General features: G+C 34.6%; 1 protein-coding gene across 11 annotated transcripts in view; it reads right to left on the bottom strand.

Moving 5' to 3' along the window:
* The window catches only part of bma (SCY1-like protein bma), a 31,312-nt gene that overhangs the window by 8,109 nt on the left and 4,729 nt on the right, over nucleotides 1–18,474 (bottom strand). For all 11 annotated transcript variants that reach the window (XR_014178990.1, XR_014178989.1, XR_014178988.1 and 8 more), the window contains exons 2-9: nucleotides 13,666–14,006; nucleotides 7,813–7,938; nucleotides 6,071–6,286; nucleotides 5,499–5,619; nucleotides 5,053–5,148; nucleotides 1,668–1,813; nucleotides 273–403; nucleotides 99–213 (exon numbers count right to left, since the gene is read on the bottom strand). Coding sequence is in view for 6 of the 11 variants with exons in the window: in XM_081984423.1 (XP_081840549.1) it covers nucleotides 99–213; nucleotides 273–403; nucleotides 1,668–1,813; nucleotides 5,053–5,148; nucleotides 5,499–5,619; nucleotides 6,071–6,286; nucleotides 7,813–7,938; nucleotides 13,666–13,833 (1,119 nt within the window). In the remaining 5 variants the exon portion in view is untranslated. The remainder of the gene's footprint in view (nucleotides 1–98; nucleotides 214–272; nucleotides 404–1,667; nucleotides 1,814–5,052; nucleotides 5,149–5,498; nucleotides 5,620–6,070; nucleotides 6,287–7,812; nucleotides 7,939–13,665; nucleotides 14,007–18,474) is intronic.

The following is an 18,474-nucleotide window of genomic DNA, read 5'->3' on the forward strand; positions in this document are numbered from 1 at the left end:
GTAGACTTTTAGACCATTAGGCTACTCAACTATATCAAACTGGAAAATCAGTTGTAATTTCATCCTAGTTTACTATATATTTCAGAGTTAAAACTTACCTTAGGAATATAAGGGAGAGATTCCTGGAGTGTGTTTCGATAAAAATGATTCTTCTGGGTGGGATCTTTCATCATTATGGTATCCAGTGTTTGCAAAGCCTGAACGTGCGGATCGCTTTCGAAGAAGAGGGCAAATAAGGTTAGGTTCGGAGAAATTTGGTTTGAAAAACTCACTCGAAATATTTGAGGAGTATCAACAGTTGAGCAGTGGGTCTTTGACGTACGTCCTTGTTGACCAAACGTACCACGCATTCTTGCAAGCCGGCCGGGACTCGGGGTAGGATGTTGCGCACTTGGTCTTCTATCTGTAATAATAAATAATTATATTGTGCAGACAGCTGGTAATTCATAACTAGATTTTCATTGAAACATGTTAAGGAAATACAGTTTGCAATTCGTTTTTAGCTTTTTCATTGATTAGCTCCATAGCAATGATAATTAGGTTCCGAGAAGTAGGATTAGCAAATTCAGAACTGTTAATAGTTTTTACAGGCTATTTTACTAGTTAATCGAGTTTTGGCCTTTAAGCCTGAAAAACAAAAGTACAAGGGTTTTCAGATAGTAAATTTCAACTTACTCGTTTCTTGTTATCTCATTATTGGTCATTTTACACGTTTTCTTTCTCTGACCGCATCCTAAAAAATTCCTACCTGCACCGTTGCTTTAGCAAATACAAACTTCCAGAGTCTAAAACAGCCGTTATAACTTTTTACGATTACGGTCGCCCTATATAACCTAATTAAGTCACGCTGGCATAACCTAGCTTAATTATATTCCCACAAGCTTCTAATGTAGTTTCACTAGGTGCAGCAAATTTTTAACCATTCCAGTCCTTTAGGAATTGCATTTGTTTCCAAAGCTTTCAGCTGAAACCAAAAGAACTTTCCCCATATTTATAGGTCCGACGTATAAAGCCCTAAACCTAATTAGAACGGTTAGTTAGAATTTCATTAACCCAGACACGTAAACTTTCCGAGATTCCGGGAGCACACCAAAAGGATTATACAGGATTATAACGTTGGTTGTCTCGTGTAATTCCTTTGTGCTCTTCCTCTTGGCACAAAAATACCTTTTAGTCGACACTTTTGTGGGAAAGTTTAGAGGTAATTTGTCAAGTTACCTTTCCAGGGCTTAAACCCTACGAGTCAATATTTAAAATACTTAAGTAAAGGAAAATTGTTCCTTTAACATCCTCTAGATTCCCTGAAAATAATATAATACTAAAACTCTCAACTAGTAATTAACTTTGAATGACTTACAGAAAGCCACGTTGGCAATTACCTGTCAAACTGGTTAATGTTTTTAAGAAACAATTTTGCTTGAAACAGATTTTATTTTTAAAGGCAAATACCGTTAAAACACGGCATTGTTTTCAAACCAAAATCAACTTAAATACCCCAATCCATTAAATTGGACATGCATAAGTAAGTTTTGGTTTCTGAAATAACTGCTGGTTATGTAAAGGTAGTAAAATAATAATTTTAAGGGATGAAAAGGAAGAAGTAAACTAGGAAATTTTATTCAGCTGTATTGGCATCACTGTATAACACAAAAAAAACGGTTACTTACCAACTCAAATTGCTTGGAATAAGCTGAACTAGAGTAGTTCGACTGGATTAGGGAGCGGCCATTATTAAAAATGGCGCACATGATCATCCCTAGGGAGAACATGTCGCTCATTATGCTGCATTTGGATTGTTGCTGACATTCCGGAGCTGAAACACGAAAAGGATAATATAAATGCTTTTTTCGAATTGTTATTAGGGGATCTTTATTTGGTAGGGCTATAATATACCTGCCTAAAAGTTGAATCTTTTCCTTCCGGAAAGTTTTAATAGCGTTTTCCAACTTCCCCGAGTCCGGGTAAATTGTCGACGTTAAGATTAGAACTCGGAAGGAGGGGACAGAAATTTATTGCAATGGAGTCGTTTTTAGGCGACTTTGGAAGTTCCAGTCGTTTTTTTTCACGGAAGTTGAGGTGTTTTTCCTAATTTTCTTCGCGATAAACTTTACGATGTTAACCTTCGCGTTAAATTGAGACGTGCTCGAGTTTATTGGAAAGTTGTGAAGGACTAAAATGTACTTGTAACACCCAGTAAAATCACTGTGGATTATCTACAAAATTAACAAAATCTTGGATAATAAATACCTGAAATGAACAAGGATAAACAGTAAAAGCTTGTATCATTGAATAGAAGCAAAAATTGTTTTTTTGGGAACAAGGACATCAATGCATTATTGGGATAGATAGAGAGAGAAAAACATGCAATGAAAAAATAACAAAGGGATTTCTAAAAATATCAAGAAAAAAGAAGATAGAAAGTAAACTGAGATTATGAACACACGAGTGAAGAAAGGAAATGATTATAACAAAGATCAACTGGAAAATTATATACCTAGCAAGAAATTTGCTTCAAAGAGGGAGAAGGGGGTTGAAAAGAGAAGCTACATAAGAAGCAGTAAAAGAAGAAGAAATTGAGAATAGAGTAGAAATTGTTGGAAATCAATAAATCTCTAATTGCAGCAAAGTGACAGCTGTCAAATCTAGTACAGTTAGTTTCTAGGGTTAGGTTAGTCAAAAATTTGACAGTTAGTGACAGTTGTCAAACAAGGAAGATTGATTTTTAAGTAATTGAACCACTTTAGTTAGATTGGTTTAACCAAAAAAAAAGTTCTAAAAAAAGTGTTTCCATCAAAACCACTGTGTATGCACTTTTCTGTCAACTATACAGAGGGCGTCCCAAGGAATCTAACGATACTGTTACTATGACACATAATACAGGGTGTTGGATTTGTAAACTCTTAATAAACCAAATAAAACTTAAAATTCTAAATATTTACACTCTGTATATTGTACTCTTTAACCTATTAAACACTCACAATTTAAATTCAAACTTCAACTAGAATAAAGCAAAAAGCTACGTTTTCTCTCTTGTTGAAGTTTTTAAAATTTATGAGGTTTCTGTATTGTGAAATGCATAAATAAAACATTTTCGCTAGCACCGTGGCAAACAAACTTATACAAAACCTCGCATTCCGACTGGGAAATTGCGTAGTTTTCCGTTAATTCCTTATCCAAGAGAACATATTTGCGAAATTTTCTTTTGTAGGTCATCGCCAAAGATCCGTACACTGTTTAAAGGTTGAAGGGCTCGATTGCAAGGGCAACAATTTCAATTAAAGGGTCGCAACTCGAACTTTCCAATTAATTTTCGTTTACGGAAAAACCGCGTCAGGGGGGAAAAAAGAAAAATGGTCGACATCAATTAAACTCCCTTTTGTACTTGGAGAAATCTCTTTAATTATCTGTTTTTGCAGTGTTTCCTGTAATTTTAATGCTGGGAAACATATTTTTTTAAATACAAACGAATTAGCTATTTTTTAACGCTACAATAAATTTTCGCGTATATAGTTTCTTTTGTTTTGCTGCTTATCTTTGCATAGTCGCATGGCATCAACTTCACTTTTAATTAACCTACTTACTTTTAATGTCGTAATCTTACCTGAACTTCAAGTAATTATAAATTTTAATTTAAAAGTTTTGACGTTGTCGTTTAATTTTATTTTTTTCAAAGTTGCTAGCTCGGAGATTCAAGTGCCTGTGTTATTTCGATCTTAGAGTCTCTGCGTTTGTAATTATAACTTTAAGGATTTACTTGTTTTTTTTATTTTGTAAAAATATCTGTTAATAAAAAAGTTTATGAACGTTTTTAACTTAACCAAAGAAAATAATTAACATTTATTTAAGTGTCGACGTTTGTCTTGTTGGTCAACCTAACCTAAAAAATGTTAGAGTGAAACCATCTTTAGTCAAATAATTCTCAGTTTCAGTGATTTACTCTAACCTAGTCAATGTAGTGTAAACTAGTCTTAAAATCCTTAAAACCTTCTAAATTGCAATAAAGCAAATCAAGATGAGTCAAAAATTGGGAAAAATTGTAAATTTTCTCAGACAAATATCTCAGAACCTACTTCATAGACAGTAACTGTGGCTATATTTGACAGCTGTCATTTACCCACAGTTGTAACTAAACATTTTCAAATTTATAGTGTTTTTTAAAACAATTACGTTGAGTTATAAGTTAAGATTCTTTTTTTTTATTTCTGAGGTTTTTCACAACACCCTGTATCTACAAAATTCTTTGCCGGAATTTGATAAACAAAAAAAAAACTGTGTTAAACTTTGACAGTGTCCAGACTAGTGTGACAGTAATGGTTAATTTACAATAACAGATTAGCTTGAAAATTTTACCAGGAAGCTCTGAACGAAGTTTGATAGTGGTAAACGTAAAAAAAGATAAAAACGCAGAAACAACAGACATTTTGAACGAATTGCAAAAAGCCTCTAACAGGATCAAAAAGTTTTCCTGTAAGAGTTCCTCTATTTATCCAAGCGCACACTTTGTGGACACTGTGTATATTTACCTATTCTATCATCTTATCATCCATCGGAAAAAAGCCACATATTCGTTAGCCTGTTCTAAAATAATTCAGGGGTTTAATGGGGTAAAAGCAAAATGTGGGGTGGTACAGCAAGTTTTCAATATAAAGGAGGAAACACACGTCGGATGCTTAGTTCGATTTCGCACGTCAACGCGTTTCTATGAGGCAAAAGCGTCCGGAAGCACTCAAAGTTGATAAAAGGGATCCAGCGTCGCGCATAAATGAATAGCTCTATCCCCAGAGAACGTTATCCTAGATCTGTGTCTTTTTTCCTGTTGCTTCTACTACAGTTCACCGAACGCTATATTTACACGTGAAAAGGTTTTTTCATGTTTCATGTCCTTTACAGGCAGACATTCACAGTATGGGATACAGAATTTAGTAGTAATAACTCCTTTGAATCAGCAACAATGCTTAAAAAATGGCATTAACTAGAAAACTCCGAACCCTTATCGCTCTACATAACAACGTAATTGTTGTAATTTGACTGTGTAAGATAAAATTTACTTACCCATATAATCAAGATTGGGTTGAACCATTTTGGACAGTCTGGACGTCCATGGTTGACACGGTACTTCCTGTCCGTCCTGAGCGTCGTGCAGCTTTTCTGCAAACCAATTAACACTCGAAATTAAAAGGACCTTTAAGCAAACCGAGTAATTAGCCTACACGAAACGCAAACAGGACCCGAATATTTAAATTAAGAAATTCGGCTAGACCTCGCCACCAATTAACATGTTCCAAACCGAATTTTGCGGACGTTGTGGCGTTCAAAACTAATTTTGTAACGTTCGGTTTCAGGCCGCATACACCCAAACTTTACGTCTGTTATCGATCAATTAAGAAGCCGTTCTGGTTATTAGCCGGGCTGAATGTTGCCGAGACACAAGTTCAAGGACTTTAATTAATAATTTTACCCCTTTTTCCCCTTAGAACAGTTTCAAGATGTCAACATACCGATAAATTCCATCCCTGCCAGTTTCCATGTCCCTCGTTTAGTCACCAGTATACTAGCAGGGCAAACGTTTTTATGGATCACGTGACCAGTAAAGTGCAGAAAGGATAAAGCTTCAGTGATCTAAATAAAAATGAATCAACCCCAGCTTGTTCTACAAGGTGTTCAAAACAGATGTACAGGGTGGCGTTGTTAGAAATTGCAAAAGTGCAATTTTTAATTTTTTTTTTAGTTTACCGTGGTTCAGACAGTTATGTTTCTTTAATTCATACTGTTTCTAATAGTCACCTTGTACACGGTGTTCTTTGAAAACTATGACAAAAATCAAAATGAAATGGAATGACGTAATAATTATAATATAAATACAAACCTTTTGAGTCTGACAATCTCTAAAAGTCACTGAAAAAATTATTACGTAATCTTTTTAAGCTTTGATTTTTGCCATAGTTTCCAGACTGCGTGTACTATTGCGCCACCCTGTACACTATATAACTCCAATTAAAACTTTACGCTAATTAGATGAAAAGTTTCGCAACTGCATTAGTTTCTAATTGAGGCGGCTTTCTAAAGTTACCTGCAGCAATCCATATTTATGCTCAATGTCCAAGAAATTGTACTCCCTCTGGATCAGGCCTGGTTTCGGGGGCGGTTGCTGGGTACCCCCTGGAGAAGACGTGGCCACCACCGCCTCCTGGGCGGCAAAAATGTTGGCCAAACTGGCATAAACTGGCTCGGAGGCGAACGCCAACGTGTTTTCGCACTCTTCGATTGAATGCAACACGTGCAGAAGCTACACAAAAGACTCTAGTTTTGTTTTTTATACAGTGTGAGCGTTTTTAATTTGATATATTGCAGTGTTATGGTTCATAGTACGTACAAGATGGTCCAAAAAAAAAATCAAAAGTATTACTCACCCTTCTCTCACTCTTTCTTGCAGAATCCAGTGGCATTGAATACGACACTAAGTTATGTTTTCTTTTAGAAACACCCCGTATATTATTCTTTATTTTTGTTAGGCTTAGTGCGGGTTTTAAACATAACTCGAGTACTTACTGCTGGTGTAAATGTAGCTATTCAAATTCTGGATGTGTCACCACTAAATTTACTTTTCAAACTGTGTTTCTGGCAGTTAAAACTTTAACACCCTATTTCTCCCTGACTAAACCAAATTTTAAAGTGTTTTTTTAGCTTATTGAATAGGATATTTAATGAGGATTTCAAAAATGTGGTTTAAACTGTCATTTTCTTATTCCAAGTGGGTTTTACAAGCGATTTTGTCCCTGATTGTTTTTTTAAGCTATGTTTCTGGCAGTTGAAATTTTAACACCGGTTTTCTCACCGACTGTATTAAATTTTGTAATGGTTTTTTCGGTTATTAGATAGGAAATTTAATGAGGATTACAAACGTGTACTTAAAACAGTAATTTTTTTACTCCAAGTGAGTTTTACAAATAATTTTTTCCGTGGCTGTCCTTTCCAACTCTGTTTCTGGCAGTTCAAACTTTGACACCGCTTTTCTCATTAACTGTATTAAATTTTGTAGTATTTTTTCAGGTTATTGGATAGGAAATTTAATGAAAATTCCAAAAAGGCTTTAGGAAAACAAACTTATAAAAAAGTTTGTTTTCTACTGCTGTAAACATAGCCAAATCTTTAATTGTAATCAGTTAATTTAGGCAAACTATTTTCGTTTACGTATTAAATTTGACAATGTTTATTCCACAAATTTGTGAACATTAACATTACATCTCACATTGTTTTCTATCAATTTTTGTAACGTATACTTGACTGTTATCGGGTGTAAATGTGGTCATTGGTGTTAAACAACAGTAGATTTACGCAAACAGACAAATTCGTTTTCAGTTTGACTAGATTTACTCGAGATGTTACCTACGTACTGTTATACTAAAATCTCATTAGGTTTGTGTTGGAAATGTTCTACTAATTTGATTTACTGTTCGTGTAAACATTTGAATCGCTGTTATTTAAAGTGGACAGGTTGAGCAACTAGGATTTTAACTTTGCCTAGGTTTACTCCAGAAATTGCAACATTAAATTACCACTGTCTTGTACAGTAGCTACTTGTATTGCCGTTGTCGTGTTAAAGCAGAATACTGACTACATTTTCTATATTATTCTGTATACACAATAATTTTTATTGGTGTAAAGTTTCCAAATAAGAACGTCTTGTACGTACCACAGACCGAATTAACCACATTTCCTGCGGGCGTAATCTCCTACTTTCAGCCCTCTACACGTAAATAACTACTGCAACGGCTTCTGAGATAACGTAACACGTTATAAAATCATACTCACTTTAGGATGTCGATAAATTTCTAGTTCTTTGATGCTGTTTCGCAGAATTTCAGTGACTGTTTCCTTCCGTTTCGGTTTGTGCAGCTTTTCGGCGCATCTTTTTTCGAACACAAACACCGAGCATTCCTGGAAAATAAGTCGAGTTTAGGAGGGGTGGGTTTTTGCTCCGTTCGTGGGTTTGTGACTGGGTGGATGTGGGCGAGCCCCCATTACGGCGTGTGTTGCTGTTTATCTTCCAAATTACGGAGACATCGAGAAAAGGAGCTTTCAGGTAACTAGTACGTTGAATTTTTTTCAACTACAATCTAACTTAAATTTAGAATAGTTGTCATATTCTTACGGCAAATGTGATTGCTTGAATGATTTATTTCTTGCGTCCATACTGACATGAACCTGGTCAAAATTTCTGCCTCCTAGGATCCAGTCTACCAACAAGAAAGTGGAATTTTTTTTGCAATACAATTTTGTCCCACATCGAAATTATTTGAAATTCCTTGTGGGACAGCTTGCTACAGGCTTAAGTGTTCGTAAAACCGTACTTACTGGTTGGCAAAGCAAAATTTTAACAAAAGATGTATCATACCCTATCAAATTATGAAAATAGTATGTTTTAGGTGGGACTTTTTTGTTTGTTTGCTGATTGGAGATACAGGGTGTCTGGAATATGGGTCAAGTACAGTTGTTAACCGCTTTACAACTTAAGGTAAGTTGAGGTTTGATTGTGACATATCAGATGCAAAATTACATAGTCTAAACTAAACTTATCTATGCTGTCCTTGTTAATGTTGGGGAAACAGACATTATTAAAGAAGTCTCAAGGTTGACCTTCTAATGTACTCGAAAATTAGATAGACGGGACCGTTGAAAAGGGTTTTCAAGCAAGACACCCTAATAAAGAAATACGTTGGCAGACGGCATGACACGAAAATTTTGGCCTCCTTCTCCCCCAATTCGAGTCTCGCTCAATTGAGGAGGGTGATAAATAGCTGGAGTGCGGGAGGGCCGACGACCTGGAACAAACTCGTTCTCTCTGCCTTCTCCCGTTTTGGAAAAATAAACGTTTTAAGAAGGGAAATTACGATCGAGGCGCGCTTCTAACGTAGTTATCCCTTTTAGCAGATGCGGAGAATCGATTGGTTTCTTACCGAACATCAAATATTTAAAATGTTTTTTAATTAGTTTGACTTGGAATTTCAAGTGATTATCCTAACACTCAATATTCTGCTAAACCCCATGATGGATAAAATGGTATGCTGAAAACAAGGGATTCTTGTTAAGTCTCCTTAGGGCCTTCGGCTGTTAGTTATCAGTTAAATTACTCCCTGAATATTATAATCGATAGGGAAATGGCTGTGGTGTCTGGTGCAACGCTGCTAATACACCTCAACAAATGACTTGTAAAGGCTTTTAGCGGAAGATAAATTGCTTTTTGTCGACTGGCTAAATCACATGCAGGTACACTTAGGGGATCAGTAAAGACTTTACATTTTTTGATGGCGATGCTTGGTTTACGTGTAGAAAAATATATAAAAAACAGTGTTCGTTCTTCTTTTCAGTACAGTGAAATGCTTCTAAAATTTATAATTGATCAACTACTCTTCTTTCGTATGTCGTTTAAAAAACAGCAATATCTAGCCTAGTTTTTTAAACTTGAGTTAAAAGATTATCATAAAATGCATTGAATCTCCCATAAGACGTTTTGCTTTACTGATGACCCTTTAGCTATGTGTTGTCTGTGTGTCCACACTATAGAAAGTGTGTACTAGAATATTATTTTTCAACCAGCTTTTTATGAAATCTATTTGTTCCCTAAGGAGGATGTTTTTTTTTGCTTTATGGTTGCAAAAAGGATTAAAAGTGCAAAAAATTCGATACATTTTGTGCTTAAGAGTTAAGGAATATTTTAATTAATACGTAGTGAATAGCCATAGTTTCAACTGTACTGTTTTGCTACCCGGATTGTCAAAAAAAGTGCACTTTTTCTAGTTTTGGGCTCATTTGCCACTTTGCAATTTGAAAGTTACTTCACACTATCCGTTTTTGGTATTGTTGTCATTTTAAACCTAACTTGGGAAACTTATTGTAAAAATACATTTTAATTACTTATGGTCTTTGTAGTCTTTGAAAACTTTCAGCTTAGTGTAGTTGTTGCGTTCAAGACAGCAAATTTCCATTATTTTAAATGGGACACCGGGTATTTTTAGTGTTATGGAATTCTGCTCGTCAAAACCTACATAAATATTTACAGTCAAATTTGTCGTTATATCTTCCATAGAATTACAATGTAAATATAGACATTGCGTTCAAAGTTACAAATCTCCATGTTTTGTTGCTTTGTACTTCTATGGGATTGAATTTGACAGTTTCTAGTTTAGAACAGAGCTGTAACCTGTAACTGACGTCGAAATGTCATAACTCAAAATTCCACTCATAAAGCTATAAAACACCCTTGGTACTGTTTATACTGATTTTACTGGATTTGAAGAGTGTTTTCTGATTTTACAGCTTTATAAAAAAGATTTTGACGGGACTAAAATTGAGTTAGAAACACAAAACCAAATGCCAAAAATACATTGATGAAGGTATAAAATGCATTCAACCAAAGTTACACTGATTTTGTTATTTTTCAAGTATTTTGACATGTCTTACGTGAATATCAACGTGGTCGTCATAACTTAACGTTTTAACCTCACTTTTAACTTCTTACATATTACGCAATTGGTGGTGTCTCCTGGTGGATTGAACCAGTGAGTAATCACTCATTACTTACGGGTAGATAAAATATTGAAAACCAAAGAGTAATAGGTATGTTATTACACAGTTTAGGTATTATATTCACAACATGTCAAATTTTCATAATAAAAATGTTTCGTGAGACAGAAAAAAAACTTGTTGCAGCAACAATTCCTTGCATAAAGCTAGAGAGAGGGATTGATATCGATTCGGTTCGAAACCGGGCGATAATTATCCCAACGTGCCTTCGGGCTGCGGGCGGAAAGCGGTCCCTTTCGAGCCCGCTGTGATCTGGCTTTATTTACTCCCGGGCACTTTTGTTGTTTTTCTTTGTAGCGGGCCCGCTCGCTCGGGAAAATCCCTTTTTACACCACACTGGCTCTATTGCACTGCCGGTTTTAAGCTGTGTTTACGTGGATTCGTGTTTGCTTTAGCGATTTTGATGAGTCCGGAGTGCGGTCGCATCGAAGAATGGCAAAATGGGAGATTTTTGAACTAATTCTGAAGGCGGATTAACGGATTATCGGTGAGCAAATGGCCCGATTCTTGCTTTTATCTTTGCGAACGTTTTGAGTGATTAAGCTCCTTCTGTTGCTTGAATAGCACTGCCGATTTTGAAGGACTTTTATCATGAATTGAGTATGTCTGTTACAAAGGAATATAAAGTTTCTAGTGAAAAAAACTTGACTGGTAGAAGTTCTGAGTAAGAAACTGTTGGTGGTTCAGCTTTTCTTTCATTGTCAATTCAGTCAAAATTGAGACAAGTTTTAAAAAAAAAACAAAAATACTTTATAATAGCTGCAGTACTACAAATACTACAACATCTTCTTCTGCCAGAAGTATTTAGTGTTCTTCATTTCTGACAACTTCTAGAAAGTGTCTAGCCATTCCAATCCTTGTTATACTGTTCAACGTTTTTACTTGACTTCTGTTTTCTGTTCCTGGCTACTACTAAGCTAATTTCCATTGATTTCTGATAAAAACAAATTCGTTGTCGGATTTTACGGAATCCCAAAATGTGCCGAAAAGATTTTTTAAACACGGCTCAATATTGGTCTCGTTCGGGAACTAAAAGCCCGGTAAGACGGCTACAAAACTGCTTTTTCCTTTTACCTTCGGCTTACCGCTAATGTAATCCATCACGAATACGTCGTTCCGCCCAGTTGAGAACGAGATTAGGGCTAAGCCGCGTATACAAAGGGCCAATTAAAAGTCTCGGAGACCGGAAATGGGGGCGTAGATAACGGATATTTACATTGCGACCTGTGGTTACTTCTAGTATAACAAATTATACACTTTTATCTGATTGTTGGAAAAAACGTTGAAGAGTGCTGGTTTTGATGATCCCAGAAGAGTAATTACCAGATTATTGAAATTGATTTTACATTATCTTTTTACTTAACTGTTTACAGGGAGTACCTGAAAAAATACAGAATGAATCTAGGAATTTTAAACGGTTTGCCACGAGATTCTACGTAAATATCAACAGATTTTCAGATTATTGACTGGATAGAAAGATATTCAAAATAGTGAAACACCCTGTGTATAATTTTGTCATAGTATCTATTTATATTTATTAATTTCGAGAATATTTAGATTCTAAACTAACTCATTAATTTACTTTCAATCAACAAAAGTTCTTAGTTGTTTTGTCCTAAATCTCCACCGTTCCATAACCTAATAAACCTGATGAGAGATTTATACAGAGTGGAATTAATTATGGAAATGTAGGTTTAGAAGCCCGCAGCTCTGAAACTTGGCAATTCGTTTAATTAAGGCAGGTCTAATGCCCTTTTAGCACTCGCGATGCAGTTTTAAGGAAATTGAAATCTAACGTTATTATAGTCTGGTGCCGGATTCCGACCTGGATTGGTTTTAGATCCCGTTTTTGCTATTATTCCAGTAGGAATTTAATAAAAACGGGAAACGTGCGCCCGGATCTTTTGTTCTTAAACGGTTCGAATATATGAACGACCGCGGATATTGCCATCCGGCTAGTTGCATTCTGCATAATATATTATTTGGATTCTTTTGCTTTTTTCCCAGGAAATTTCATTTTATTTATGGAATTCACATTTTTCTGAAACGTGCCTGTTATTTACAATTTAAATGGTTTGGAAGAAAAACGATTTAAGGACGCAGGTGATCTATGGAAGTGCATGTTTGCAAATGCAAATTTCAAAATTATTCATAGGAAATCAATGGAAAAAAAGGGAGAGACAAAAGCTTTGTGACATGTCTGCCAATACCAATCAGTCTTTGATGTAGTTATCACATGACCAACTGTCCAATGAACTTACATACATTTTGACAGTCTGACACATGAGTTTTTTTTCATCATTCTAGTCTAGCCCATAGTTTGATTCTATGAAATATTTGGAAATACTCTTTGTCTATCGGTGACATGGTAAAAAATACAGTTAAATAGAGATAACCATGCGAAAGCCCATTTCATTCCAAATCCATACAGAGTGGACCAATTAAGTGAGTTATTTAATATTAAATGGAACAGTGCATGGAATCATGTACTAATGTCCGTTTTCCCAACACTGGCTAAGTTTAGTTTAGACTGTGTTATTTGCACCTGATCTGTCACATTCAAACCTCAACTTAACTTAAGTTTTACTTAAAATCGACTTGGAAGTGATGGGAAAACAGGCTTAAATTGGTGTTAAATTTGACGCCCTTTAGCGGCCAAATGCTTCAATAAATCAATCCATATTTTTATAGTTTTAAAAAACGTATTTTATTAGCTATCCATTGACGTATAAATGTCTATAGAGAGTGTACCAAATAAGAAAGTTGTTTAGGATTTAATGGAACAGGGCAAGAGTATGTTGAAGGAAAAAAGGTCAATTTGCAAGGAAATTACAAATATTCATGCACTATTGCTAATTTGAGCAGAAATCTGTTGAAACCAAACGATTTCAAATATGTAGAGTCAATTAATCGTGCTGAACCGTTCAGTGCTCCGCAGGATCCATATTCTACATTCTCTCTGGGACTGTACAAACGATATTAGGGGGATATAGTGTGAAACCCTTAGTATTTACACACGCCCCTAATTATCCATTGTATACACAATTTCTGTAAAATCTAAAGTTTAAAAAAGCAACAAACCTTTCCATCACTTTTCCTGTAGGCCTCGTATATTTTCCAGACAAATTCAGGGCCGGCATTGGCAATTTGTTTTCCCACCTCGAAATGGTTGATGATTGGGTTGGTGTCGATGGGTGGTCGTAGGTCGCGGTCACCTGCCGAACTACCACTGCGCAGTTTCGAGAACATGTTGCTAGGCACGCGCGGCTGCGCGTTTGCCGGCGGGTTACATATCTGCGCGCCACCTGGCGGCGTCCCGAAAAAGGACGCCCTGTCTAGTAACCGAAACGTGGTGGCGATTTTACGGCATCCGCACGAATATTTAGTGTTGGAGTGGGGACGAGCATTGTTTTAATTCAAATCTGAAAAAAAAACTATATAAAGTTGAGAATTGTATTAGGAGAGCAGAAGAAGCGCAAGAAGATAAATTTCCGTTACTCCTGATACTTAAATCATTCAACAAGTTGTCAAGAAAAGTACCTTCATTAACTTCTGTGCTTTTGGTAGAAAATTGAGAATTGAATTAGGAGAGCAGAAACACAAAAATATTTTGTTACTCCTGATACTTCAATTAAAAACAATATTTTTTTAAAGTAAATTTGTTAAAACAGCATTTTTCTCTGATGGAAAAATCTCAATTATTATGTCGTTGACACATACAGGATGTTCTACAATCACCTAATAGTTAACTGTCAGCAAAAGTAATGGAGTAAAACCAGTACACCGGTTTCTGAACTAAACTGGGTCACACTGTATCAAACCCATTACAACCGACATGTAACGTGTGTGTTGGCACAAAATTTGCGGTTTAGCTTCGCCCCGTAACATTAATTACGTATTGATTCTAGCTGTATTAATCCATGAAATTTGGTGGTGGAAATTTAGCGCAGAAATTCGCGTAGCTAATTAAAAATGCGAGCAAGTTGATAATCGATTATTCGGGGTATTTTTTTTTGTGTGCGGATCAGAAACGCCTTTGGGGGCTTAATAAAATTCCCATCAGACAGCTTTGCCTTCCTAATAAAGCACTTATTTCGACTGGGGAGGAAAGAAATATTTATCTGTTACCGCTTTCCCGGAAGTTAATTGAAAACAGCAAGGGAAATTAATTAGTTTTTTTTTCTTCGTTTGATTCACAGATTTTTTAATATTTAGATTCGAAGAAGTACATTATTAAAGTTAATAAACATTTCAAGAAATATACATATACATAAGAAAAAAATGAATAACAGGGAAATTTCCATGGTCAAAGTGTTCTAATCATTGTTATAAAAAAATTACATAATACTACACTGACTGACATAAATAATAATAAATTTTGACAGGTAACGCGTTCATTTTGGATATACTTAAATCTGCCACAATAACTGTCCATAAAGCTATAAAACTACGAAACCTGCTTAAAAGCACTGTTACATTTAAACCAGTTGTAAATCATATTAAATGCTTGTTTGTAGGGACATGAGTAGACATTCTGAGCATATTTGAACCTGTCATAAACTTGGAAACTGTCAGAGTCTTTTCCATGAAGCTATAAAATGACAAACTTTCTTAAAACTAGTACGATTAACATTCATCTTAAACGTTTCTTAGAGCTGCACGAGCAGGATTTTTGACAATGAGCCAGTTCCATATGTAAAAATGCAGCAAACTGTGAAATACTCTATAAAAGTAAAAGAACATGCTCAAAAGCAGTTCTAAATCATTTTAAGTAAATTTTATAGGTTCATGAGCTGTAACTTATTCTAAACGTGATTTAAAGATTTAAGTTTAATAAATTAAAAGTCAGATTAATATTGTTATTCAATAACTTCCATAAAAGGCTCGAAGAACATATCAGTAAACATAGTCAAAATAATGGATAATTGACATTTGGTCGAGTTGAAGTCATTGACGTAAATCTAGTTAACAAAAAACAGTTTACAGTCAAGTTAATTAAAAACAAACTAGATTTTTTTATCTTGTTTGTTTTTAAAACATATTTCAAATAAAATTTGCTGTAAAAATGGCTTATTTCTGGTGTTTTTGAATTGGATGTAGGGGAAGGTCAACAAGTGTTTACCAAACGTCCTCATCCCCAAATTTTTGCCACCGCTAAGTAAACATGGAGGGTGAAAGATGTGGGTAAAAGGCGTCCAAATACGGTTTGATGTTCGTTCGTTCTTTTGACCGACGTTTCGAAGGGCCTCTCTAGGGATTCGGCCCGTATGTCGGGGGAAATAAAAAGTTGGCGTGGGATTTGTTCGACTTTTTGAAAACTCGTTAACATTGTCCCAACGCACATTTTTTTTCTCGTGTATGAAACGCTCGGATGTCCTGTCAGGTTTCTGGGTTTTGTTAAAAGGACAAACGTTACAAAATCGCTGTCATTTTTCCTGTTTCTCTCAATGTTCGATGTCTTTTTAGTTTGTTATCTCCAGAATTATTAAATTGGTTCAGTACGTTTTTTGGTATGATTTTCCTGATATTTCTTCGACTTATATAGAACACTTTTGTTGTACAAAATGATCGTTACTTTTAGTTCAGAGCTTGAAAAATTCACACGAGTCATACCTTCCGGTATTGAGAGGAAATACATGCAATCAAGTTGGTGTCATAATCTGAGAGACTGTGACTGTCGTTTATTCATTTGTGTAATAAACCAACGAGCAGTTAAATAAAGCGCTCGCAACTGTTTCGACAAATGTAATTCAGTTGGAGCCCTTTGAACCCTTCGAAGTCAATAAAGTGAAATACATAAACATCAACAAATTAAGGGCGCGTCGCTTGGAGCTCAATTTGCATTTTTCCTACATATTTTACATACATATAGAGATCGGCTATCAGTATAAAATACATGCGTTTTAATTGATGTTCAATATCATTGTTACTGTACAGGTTGTCTCAAAAACACAGTGTTGTTTAAACCATAATTTAGAAAGATCTAGGTTAATGCATGTTGAACTTTTTGTTATAACTAAATTTTAAGTTGTGAAAATGCTTGTGGATTAATTAATATTTAATTTTACATTTTGCTTTAAGAAGGTAGTCCAAAAATACACCTTTGTGCAAATAATAACAGATCATGTCCTTCACAGAGTGTCCCGAAAAAGTTTTTATTTGCGGGAAAGTAAGTAAAATAGGGGAGATATGGACATCCTGTAACTGTATTCAATTAAATAATTAAATTCTTGTTTCAACCGTAGTAATTGCACACTTTGCCAATGTAGAGAGGATTATGAATACTAAAATTAATATTATGGTTCAAATTGGCTGCAAACCAATCGTTTGCTTAATATATTTTACCCTAAAACACATCGTCAAAGTAGTTTTATAAGAAAATATGCAAAAGCCATAATGGTTCTAATTTGCTTCAAACAAATTTTGGAAAAAAACATTTAGATAGCTTTACAAGTAGTAGCTATCAAAAATAAACCATAACATCTCGTGGAAAATTAGAATTAAGCATTTTCTGTTTTAAGTGGGTTTTGATTCAGATTTTAAAAATATTAAAAATTACAGAGTGAAAATGATTAACTAATACATACCAGGTTCCTGTGGAAATAAATTTTAGTATAGTATTTTTTTTAAGACTAAAACAAAGTGTAAAGCCTTAAAATGGCTAAAAACATCAACTTTGTATAACAGAGAACTTATAACAAATTCGATTTCTGTTGAGGAAAACCATTATCTTTAAATTTGCTTTAAACAAAGTTTGATAGGATTATCCCTAAACATAAAGGTGACAGCACACAAAAATGGATTTTGATAATTATTTTTTAGGATTCAACTGTAACATTGTGGATTAAACAGTCGAAAAAGAGAACAAACGTTCATTTCTTGCAACAAAAAGTGCTATATTGTTCTCTCTAATAGTAAATAAAATGAACTAAACTCGTTTAAATGAAGGAATAGCAATAAACAAAAAAAACATCGTTGTAAGTAGTTTCATCCTCTATCAAAATGATAAAATGCTCATTTGCTCTAAATGATTGTCTAAGGAAGATATTTGCACAAAAGAACAGATCCACCCAGGAACTAAAAAAAAACACTGTTTGAGGCTACTTTGTATGAAAAGCTAGCAAAAAAAGCACCTAAGATGATATAAATAATTTTTCCACTACTAACATAATAAACATACCATTATTGACCGATTAGTAACTTGAGAAATTAGTTTTCTCTACCTTAATGGTCATTGTTGACCTAGGTCAAAAATAGGGTCTAATCTCTAGTTCTAGTCTGGTACAAACACGACAAAAAAGGAAATATTATTGACCTAGGTAAATAATAATGTCAATGTCCATTAAGACATCTGACATATGAAATATACTTGACTTGACAGAGACAGATAAATTAGGTTGTCTCTTCATGTTGTTGTTTTGTTGTTATCTTAAATTTTTAAATTTTCAATAAAGGACCATCAAAAACATTGTTAATAGTGGAAAAAATGCTATATTATCCACGGTTTAGGCAGCCTTTATTGACCTTATGTCCTAAATTCCTCGTCGCTTCACTCCTCGGAATTTAAACTTGACATCCGGTCAATAAAAGCTTCTGTCTAAACCTTGGTTAGTAATATACTATTAAAAAATATAGGATTACCGTAACTTTTAACAAATTGCTAGATATCATCATTATAAGACTATTTTCATGGTTTTGATAACTTTAAAAAAATTGTTTTTATGACACATTTGACCTAAACAGTAATTACCTAAAAATACAAAAACCACACAAACAGGTCACTTTTTAATGGTTTTTATCATAACGAGTGGCAAACACAAATAGACCATACCAACATGAATAATTAAAGGACAAATTAAAAACAATATAATTTAAAAAATGTATCATTGT

The sequence above is a fragment of the Ips typographus genome, linkage group LG7 (assembly GCF_016097725.1).
Source record: "Ips typographus isolate SLU linkage group LG7, UJ_Ityp_2.0, whole genome shotgun sequence".
Classification (NCBI taxonomy): Eukaryota; Metazoa; Arthropoda; class Insecta; order Coleoptera; family Curculionidae; genus Ips; species Ips typographus.